At 37.9% G+C, this 9,772-nt stretch overlaps 1 protein-coding gene across 1 annotated transcript; it reads right to left on the bottom strand.

Moving 5' to 3' along the window:
• Window positions 1-5,276: 5,276 nt before the first annotated feature.
• On the bottom strand, window positions 5,277-9,174 carry LOC127804562 (uncharacterized). The gene is made up of 7 exons (XM_052341435.1): window positions 9,062-9,174; window positions 7,779-7,918; window positions 7,156-7,273; window positions 6,619-6,855; window positions 6,267-6,290; window positions 5,926-6,165; window positions 5,277-5,349 (listed from the first exon to the last, which is right to left on the bottom strand). Exons 1-7 carry the CDS (start codon window positions 9,172-9,174, stop codon window positions 5,277-5,279), a joined length of 945 nt encoding a protein of 314 aa, XP_052197395.1.
• Window positions 9,175-9,772: the final 598 nt, after the last annotated feature.

Genomic DNA, 9,772 nt, shown 5'->3' with positions numbered 1-9,772 from the left:
ACATCCAACTTGTATAAAGCTGGATATCTTAGCACATTTGATTATGAATCACATGGTGCTTGCAAATCTTGTTTACTTGGTAAAATGACTAAGTCTCCTTTTAAAGTAAAGAGAGTGAAGGCCACAGAAGTGCTAGAGTTTGTGCACATTGATGTGTGTGGACCCATGTCCATCCAAGCTAGAGGTGGATATGTCTACTTCATAACCTTTACTGATGATAGATCATGTTTTGGTTATGTGTATCTTATGGGACACAAATCTGAGGCTTTTGAAAAGTTCAAAGAATTCAGATTTGAAGTAGAGAAACAAACTGAGAAAAGTATTAAAGTACTTCGATCAAATCGAGGTGGTGAATACTTGAACAGTGAGTTTCTAAATCACCTGAAATAGAATGGGATTCTTTAGCAATGGACTCCACCTGAAACACCGGAGATGAATGGTGTGTCTGAAAGGAGGAATATGACCTTGTTAGACATGGTCTGGTCCATAATAAGTCGCACTAAACTCCCTATTTCATTTTGGGAATACGCACTCATCACCACGATCTTTGTTTTGAACAGGGTTCCAAGTAAGTCAGTTACTTAGACTCCATATAAGATATGGAAAGGAAAGAAGCCAAATTTGTCTTTTCTTAAGATTTAGGGTTGTGAAGCTTATGTTAAGTGTGTTGACAGTAAAAAGTTAAAACCCAAATCAATGAGATGTTTGTTTGTGGAATATCCAAAAGAAACAAATGGATATTACTTTTACCACCCATATGAACAAAAGGTGTTTTGTTGCCAAGCATGTGGTATTCTTTGAGAAGGAATTCTTAGATGCTGTGGCTAGCGGAAGGAATGTTAAGCTCGAAGAGATTCGAGGCAAACCATAAACAAACACTCCCGTGCAAGGAACCCGAGAAAAATCAGACACAAGATGTTGTGTCAACTCCCCAACCTTCTACAGAAGAACCTTGTAGGTCGATGAGGGTTCGTCGCGAGTAAGAGAGATATGGATTTCTCATCTTGGCACATGGAGATGTGCTTCTAGCTGAAAACGATGAGCTTACTACCTATGATGAGGCAATGTCTGACATTGACTCTGGTTTATGGCAGATGGATGACAAAATAGCTTTCCTTAATGGAAACCTGGTCGAGGATGTGTATATGACACAACCTGTCGGTTTTGTTACTCATAAACATGCAAATAAGATTTGCAACTTGCAAAGGTCCATTTATGGACTAAGGCAAGGATCCCGGAGTTAGAATCAATGTTTTGATGGAAAAGATCGAAAATGTTGATTTTTCACAAAAGGGAAGTTGATCCTTGTGTTTACAAAAAGGTTAGTGGGAGCGTGGTGGTCCTTTTAGTCCTATATGTGGATAATATATTGCTCATAGGGAATGGTGTTCCCATGATTCAATTAGTTATAATATGGCTTTCAAAATATTTTCTCTATGAAAGATTTGGGAGAAGCAGCCTATATTATGGGAATAAGGATCTATAGAGATAGATCCAAGAGGTTGTTAGCACTCTCCCATAGCACGTACATTGATAGGGTGCTAAAGAGGCTTAGCATGGAAGATTCTAGGAGGAGAAGTCTTCCCATGTCACATGGAATACATCTCTCCAAGGCTATGTGTTCGAAGACACAAGATGAGAGAGATAGGATGAGTCGAGCACCATATGCCTTGGCTATTAGCTCAATCATGTATTCCATGTTATGTACAAGGCCTGATATCGCATATATTTTGAGCATATGTAGTAGATATCAAGCTGATCCAGGTGAGAAACACTGGATTGCTGTGAAAAATATTCTTAAGTACTTATGAAGCACTAAAGAGATGTTTTTTCCATATGGAGAATGAGAGCATACCATGAAGGGGTTCATGGATGCTAGTTTCCAATTTGACCGTGATGATTTTAAATCATGTACAGTCGAAATTCATATTCTGCCTATATGGTTGGGCCATGAGTTGGAAGAGTTCCAATAAGAGATAGTAGCAAATTCAACAACTGAAGTCGAATACATAACAACCTTCGAAATAGCTAAGGAGGTTGTATGGATCCGTAATTTCATTGCTGAACTTAAAGTGGTGTCTAGCATTATTGATCCAATAACAGTTATTGGGACAATAATGGAGCCATCGAGTAAGCGAAGGAACCACGGTCTCATCAACGGACCAAATTTGTATTACGACTTCACCATATGATAATGGAGATTATCAGCTGAGGTGACATATGTAGAGAAAGTATCAACGGATGACAACGTCGTAAATCCCTTGACTAAAGCTCTGTCCCAGGAGAAACATGAAAGTCATGTTCGATCATCAGGTATAAGATACATGAATGATTGGCTCTAGTGCAAGTGGGAGAATATTAGTGTAGGTGCTCTAGACCCAATCAGATTGGGAATGTTGTACATTGACAATTGTAATCATGTTTATTATTTGAATAAGAGTTGTTCAAATTCACAAGAAGTCATTCTATTAGTTTCTTGTTATTATTGTAATAACCGAATGAAACTAGATAGAAGTCCATATGATGTATACTGTGATTAATCTATAAAGATGTGAGATGATGCATCACAGTTTCTAGACATAATTAAACGTCCCAAGTCATAGCAATGTCAAGAATGGACATTGACAATTGCGGTAAGACTTGTATGTGGTATGTTTTTGTTATGTGATAGCAATGGGGGTCTCACACCCATAGGCATGGGGATGCCTAGACAAGTACATAGGTGACCAATGTTGGAGAACATGTCACTGGACATGACTCGCCATGAAAATCCATTTTGGTTATATGTTGATGGTATTCTCATACGAGATGAGTGTAACTAATCCTTGGACCTAAGGTTGTCACGGTCATCTCATAAGAAGACCGGTATGCTTTGACATCGTTTCGATGGGCCTAGACAAAGGCTACATGTGGGCGATCATTGGGTATATCATGAGGCTTATGGAGATGGGTGCATAGCCAAGATGGGACTCATCAATCCCTTGATAGAGGATGATGTATCTAAGGTGCCTTCGGTGGATATTCACTTTAAATCCATGGCCATGGTGAAAGAGATCAATAAGGAGTTATTGATTCACTTTCTATTAAGTGAAGATATTCAGAAGACCAAAAAAAACTCATGTGATCATTATCAAGCAACACATCACCATACTTGAGATCACATAAGATACATTGATGAGAGGATCGTATTATACGGTAACCATGCTCGTGAAAGGTTATTTGCGGATTATGAATCCTTCTGAATAATTGGGTAGGCATGACGTCTTGCTAAAAGCCAATCTTGTCTTATGTGTTCATACCGACACATTACCAACATATTCGGAAGCCTAATGAGTCATACGCAATAGGCACGGTCCCTGGCTTAAACTAGGAGAGTAGACGTATGGTTAAGTGAGACACTTCGACAAGAAGTTGTGCCGTCGTAGGTTCTCACGGAAAAAGAACAAATAAACGTAATTACGTCGATATGATGAGTAGTCGTCATAATGGAAAGAGTTTGCTAAAATGGAAATTGATTAAATTAGGAAGGAGTTTCTAATTTAATAATTTTCTATTTGTTGGAGTGGAAAATAGGAAATAAAATATATTTGGGCTTAAGTTAATATTTGGACTAAATTTGATTTGGGCCAAATATTAAATTAAATATTATATTTGGACTAAATTAGATTTGGGCCAAATATTAAATAAATATTATATTTAGACTAAATTGGATTTGGGCCAAATATTAAATATTATATTTGGACCAAATTAGATTTGGGCTAAATATTAAATATTATATTTGCGATTGAATTAGATTTGAGCTAAAATATTTTATTTAAACCTATAAAAGGATTTGAGCCATTTAATTATATTTCTAGTTGGACTAAAATAAGCCCACTTAAGATTCTAATTAAATTAGAATTAATGGGCTAGCCCAATCCATTAGGGTTTTAGAAATCCAAGGATATTTCTCTATAAATATCCCTTTATAGGTTACCCAAAATTGTAGGGATTTTTGGTGTCGTTTTTCAAGAGTTGAAAAACGTATTGCCGCTCACTCTTCCCCGTTTCTTTTGGCATCAATACGAAACGAGGGTGTTCTTTTTCCGTCCATACACAAGCCACGCAAAGGAGAAGGAGCTAGCACTCCTATTCCGCTCTCTTTGCCAACGGACGCGTGCCGTGTATCACGAGTTAGAGGCCGGATGCTTGGATGGCCCGAATCCGCGAACGACTTGATAATCTAAAGGTTAGATTTATTTATTTGTATGTGAATGATTTGATTTCGACGTTGATCTAATCGCCGGGATTCGGGTAAGTTCAAAAATTTTGAACTACGTTGTTTGCCTCGTAGCGATCTTGCTTTACTTTCAAGTAGTGTGTGTACGTGGAGCCACTTAAGACGAAAGATGTGTTGGAGTTTTGTTAGTTCTATGGTGTTTAGTCAGTTTAGGATTAGTTTATATTTCAATTGAGGGATTTTCTCTTAGACAGAGTTTATGGTTTTTAGTTTGTTTGACTCAGAGTTTTTATTTCAGTTTGATTGAGATGTTTAGTTATGGTATCAAATTTTAGTTTATCGGAGAGTTTTATTTTATTTTATCTATTTTCCCAGTAGCATATTTTCACGGGCAGTGCTAGGAGAGGGGGTGTTACATTGGCCCACGAGGTTGCAGCTCGTGAAACACTCTCCTTTAGTCTCAACTCGAAGCTTAACGCGGCTATAGCGGAGCTAAGAAAAACCTGACAAGACTTAAAGTCGGCCCTGGGTCGAGCTGAAGCCGCATCAAGGGAGGCGGAGCCAGCCAAAAAGGAGGCCAAAGAAGAGGTAGCACAAATGAAAGCCCGGGTAGTTAAGGAGTGTGAGGAGGTTGAATCCGAAACCTACAGCCAATTCCTCTACACTTTGTGGGAGGAGCACCCCGAGCTAGACTTCTTCTTTGGTGAAGAAGTGGTGGAAGAGGTGAAGAAGTTCGTTGCTCAGGCTGCAGAGAAGGAGGCTATCCCAGCTTCCCTCGTGCCGGACCAAGTGGGAGCCAACCTATCTTCTGAAGGTGCCCAAGACTGAGCTCCCCAAGATGCGACTCCTTTGAGCTAACGCCTTGTTTCGCTAGAGCTTCGAGTTGTCTTCTCTTTTCTTTTTCTTGTACATTAATCTCGAAATAATTCATTTTGCTGCGTTTAATGAACTTTTATTACTTTGGCCTTTGCTACAAGATGAAAGTAAAGCATAGCAAACATATATGATATTGTCTCATGCATGAGTTTAACTTTAGTTAACTCGGAGACATCTTAGCTCACAACTGATAAATTTTAAAGCCGAACAATCTTGGATAATGTGTTCGTAATAACTTATCAAGGTTAACACCCCTGCACAGAATGCAAACAAAAATTGCCGATAAAATTAAAGGTCAACCAAGAAACAAGTACTGGATAAGCTTGTTCAACAAGCATGAGACTCCCCCCAGTTGGATAAAGGTTGGTCACCAAACAGAAACTACGGCATTTGTTACAACCAGCAAAATGGGTTAAAAGGAAATATGCTACATATGAATTACACATGGACAAGAAAAAGTATGTGATCAGTGTTATTAAAGGCGTGCCTAGGCTCCTGGAATTCTCCTAGGCAGGCGCAGACCAGCCAGGCACAGCTAGGCCCACCAGAACCTCAGGGGCAACCTCGGGCTTAGGCGTTCCTGCCTTTTTGAGATTCCAATTTCAATTATTACTAAATACTAAATAAATAACAAATCAAAAGGAAAAGAAACAACATAAGAGCCTGCAGCCACAAGTGCCAAGGACCCTTTGAACCTTAATGTGCCTTGGGCCTTGAATAACACTGCATGTGATCTAAACAACATAAAATATTCTTAGTCACAGCCACAAATACAGTTTCCCTTTTCTTTTTTTTCCATAGAAAAGGGGAAAGGTGAATAGATTACTTACTTATCGTGAAAAGACTTCTGATCTGTTTCACTTTTCTCATCAAGATCCTTGATAGTTTTGCCAGCCCCACCTTCATTTTGCTTTACACTGTCATTTTTAGGGATGTTATTATTGCTTGTATTACCTTCAAGAGATTTTACATAAGCAGCTGATTCTTTCGTCCTCTTGTTTGGCTTTACCCCATTGTTTGAGCCAGCATCAGTAGAAGACAGCAGTGGATCATACAACTGGACAGTTATCCTATTCAAGAAAATACATGGGGGCATAGCAAGACTCTAGAAACAGAGCTGTAGACAAAATAATGATTCTCACTTCATGTTGGTTGGATTCTCATTAACTACCTTGTCTTATACAGTTCCACTATCCTTCAAGTTACAAAGAACAATACAGTACTCACTTATCATTGGTTGATTTTTCATCTTGTCAATTCTTAACTAGAAGATGCCCATTATCAGTCTTTTCTTCTGTGCGCTGCAATTCCTCCATTTCTTCATTCAATGCTAAGCAAATCTCGGGACTAATTCCATCAGAACGCAGCATGGAATTGTATGGCAAGTCCATATCCATACACAAGATGAAGATGAATAATCAAAAATCACAATTATCAATCAATACACCAACATTACGCATAAAAGATTCATATAGATAATACATGTGTGATTTAATGGCTCCCAAGAATGATACGGTACTCACTTGTCATTGGCTGAATTCTGATCATCTCCATTCTTACCTAGCAAATCCTCATTATCCCTCTTTTCCTCTGTGTGTTGCAATTTATCCTCATTGATAGCATTATAACCAGTAACACTATAAGTTTCAAGAGTTTTCTCCTCAGCAGGCTTGTTTGCTATTTCTTCGTTAAGTTCTAAGCCATTTTCAAGACGAATTGCATTAGGAGGCAGCATGGAATCGCATGGCAGGCCCATATCCCTGCTCATGTATACACAAGATAAAGATGATGAATAATCAGAAATTACAATTAACAATCAAATCACTAGCAAACATTATAGATCAAAGATAGGTATATAGGTGCCTAACAAGTCTAGTGATGGGAACGAAGGAGAGGTCCAAAACTTTTGCTTTCCTTTTTTTTTTTTTTTTGCATCATTATAAGAAGTCTTCAATTTTTTTTAACCATTTACACAAAACTCAGTTCTAAAGAGATTATCGCAGATTATTTGGAGTACCAAAAATTCCATCAAAGCACAAGACCCAGTCTGTGGCACTCACCTTCCTACACCACTATCAGCAACAACATTAGCTTCACTATTTGGTGTACTAGTGGGATGGTAACCATCTTCAGATTTCTTGTTGCTCATTTCACCAATTTCCATGTCAATATTATGTCCTGCTTCAGGTGTAACAATTTTACACAGACAGAATAGGCAAGTTGTCCTCATCTTCACTTTCCACTCTCGGTACACCGGTACAGTGATTGGCAATATTCTGTTGGAGTGAATTCTTGTCATCAGACTCAATTGGTTGGTACTTCTTCTTAAGTCTCTTACGGGTTCCTTTCCTCCCTTTTGATTTTTTCTTATCCAACATCTCCTGATTAGATTCTGAAGTCAAAATAACCACATTACAAGAGAAGCCACCTTTTGTAGGATAAAAGGTATTGCTTAATATAGGTAAGCAATGTTATATAGGAACAATTTAAATGAAGCTTGGATCGCAACCAATTCAAAGCATTATATAGGAACAAGGCGTATAAAAGAATGCCCAATCAAGTGTGGCATCCACCACAAGGATCCAAACAAGGTGTGCAGTGATTTGACTAGAGACAAACAACATTAGTGTTTAAGAGAATCACAGGGCAAAGAGAAAATATGGCTACTGTGAGCAAAACATACCTCTTCCATTTGACCATGGTGAAGGGGGAGAAACTTTAGGTTCACTATCATCAATAAAACTATCCTCATATTCATCTTCCTTGCTACTGTGAGTAGATTTCTCCGAATATGTGTTCCCAATGTCCTCTCCATGGGATTCTCTTTAACGGGATGGTAAAGGAAAATAAAAAATTTTCCATCAAATAAACTTGGACATGTAACAATAGTAATAATAGTAAATAAAAAACCATTTTGGTCCCTTTTAGAAGGTCAAGTAGTTCAGATAAAGCTATTCTGTATTCAAATAGGATAATCAACACTCCCCAACACAGCAAATCTAACAAGGAACTTCTTCAGGAAAAAGGCACAAAGAGATGGACCTGGCCTCATCAATTTGGCATGGAAATGAGGGGGAGTTTCCAAAACAAGTCAGTTAGTGATGTATAGCAACTAATGATAGGAAAACAAAAGAGATAAGCACTAGCCAAAACAAGTCATTCAGTGATGACAATTTGCCAAACAAACAAAAAGGAAACGTATTATCATCTAGATTTGAGTGACGGCTATTACCAAGAAAGTAACTAGTGAGGTGAACACTTCGAGTACCAATAACAAAAAAGATTACTTCATCTGTCTCTTCAAATTCCAAGTCCAAATGGCAATACTCTGTTTGTTCAGGTATTAAAGCACACAGTAAAACATGACTTTTATCTCCCACATTACGAGTAAATTACACCAAAGGTCGCAAAACTTTGGCATCATTTTTAATTTGGTCACTAAACTTTAATTCCTTGCAAAGTGATAACAAAACTTTAAAATGTTTTGCAATGTGGTCACTAAAGTGATTTTTTTATGGTTCTTAGCTGAAATTATTGGCATGGCAATGATGTGGCGCTGATGTGGCAATTGCCACATCAGCAATTTTAGCGAGAAAATGTCAAAAAATCACTTTAGTGACCATATTGCAAAACATTTTAAAGGTTTATGATCACTTTGCAATGAATTGAAGTTTAGTGATCAAATTGTAAAAGACATCAAAGTTTTGTAACCTTTGATGTGATATACCCCCCACATTACACTGAAGTAAACACTTCTTAGTAGAAGCACTAATCCCCAAGGTTGCTTGATAAATCACAACCAATAAATTACCTTAAGTCTATAAATCCTTACAATTTTCATTCGTTCAATTAAATAGAAGGCGATAAGATCAATCAAATTCTAGTTTTGTTCTCTTCTACCTGAGAAATGCGAAGCCTTCCTCTCACTTGATTATATGAATGGGTGAATGGTCTTCCAGGTCTTACTTCAACTCCCAAAACACCAAAGTCACAAATTGATCAGCAACAGAGAAAGAAAATTTTGAATTGTTTTTCTTTCTTTTTGCTGTTTGCGACACCAAAAACCCTCGGATCTCCATAGCTCCGAAACTGACCAAAAGTTGTTTCGTACAAAATCAAAAAATACCGTTTTCTCCAATAGTTCCCATTGCGTAATATTCAACTAACACCAACACAAAAAATCAAAATTCGAAAAACGCATCCGAATCTGGTTGTAGTTAATTATTACACGCGCATACACATCTATGTAAAATCTGTGCATGCGTGCGTGTTTGTATATATATATATATATATAGACACACACACACACAAAGATAGAGAGAGATGGGGCTAACTAACCCAGAAGGCCATTGTTGGTATGGATTGAAGATCAAACGTGGAACCAGAGGCGTAAGGTTGGTAACTTTGAATTTCTCCTACATTCCCCCCATCATAGTCGAAACCCCAGATATATATAGGCAGCCACAAGCCGCATCATGACGTGGCGGGAGTTTTCATTTTTTCCCTTTTAACGAGGCGGCGAAATTTAAAGCTGGTTTGACTGTTAGCCTGCTGGTTGCTGCAACCCCTTCAATGGTCGTCGTTTCACTATCTCTACTCCATCTCTTTGTATATATATATTTCTCATTATTCTTCTTTTTTAATAAATAACTTGCTCGTGGTTCGTGTGATTTGAAG

This window comes from Diospyros lotus, chromosome 6 (genome assembly GCF_014633365.1).
Source record: "Diospyros lotus cultivar Yz01 chromosome 6, ASM1463336v1, whole genome shotgun sequence".
NCBI lineage: Eukaryota > Viridiplantae > Streptophyta > Magnoliopsida > Ericales > Ebenaceae > Diospyros > Diospyros lotus.
This window is presented reverse-complemented; position numbering and strand designations above follow the sequence as displayed.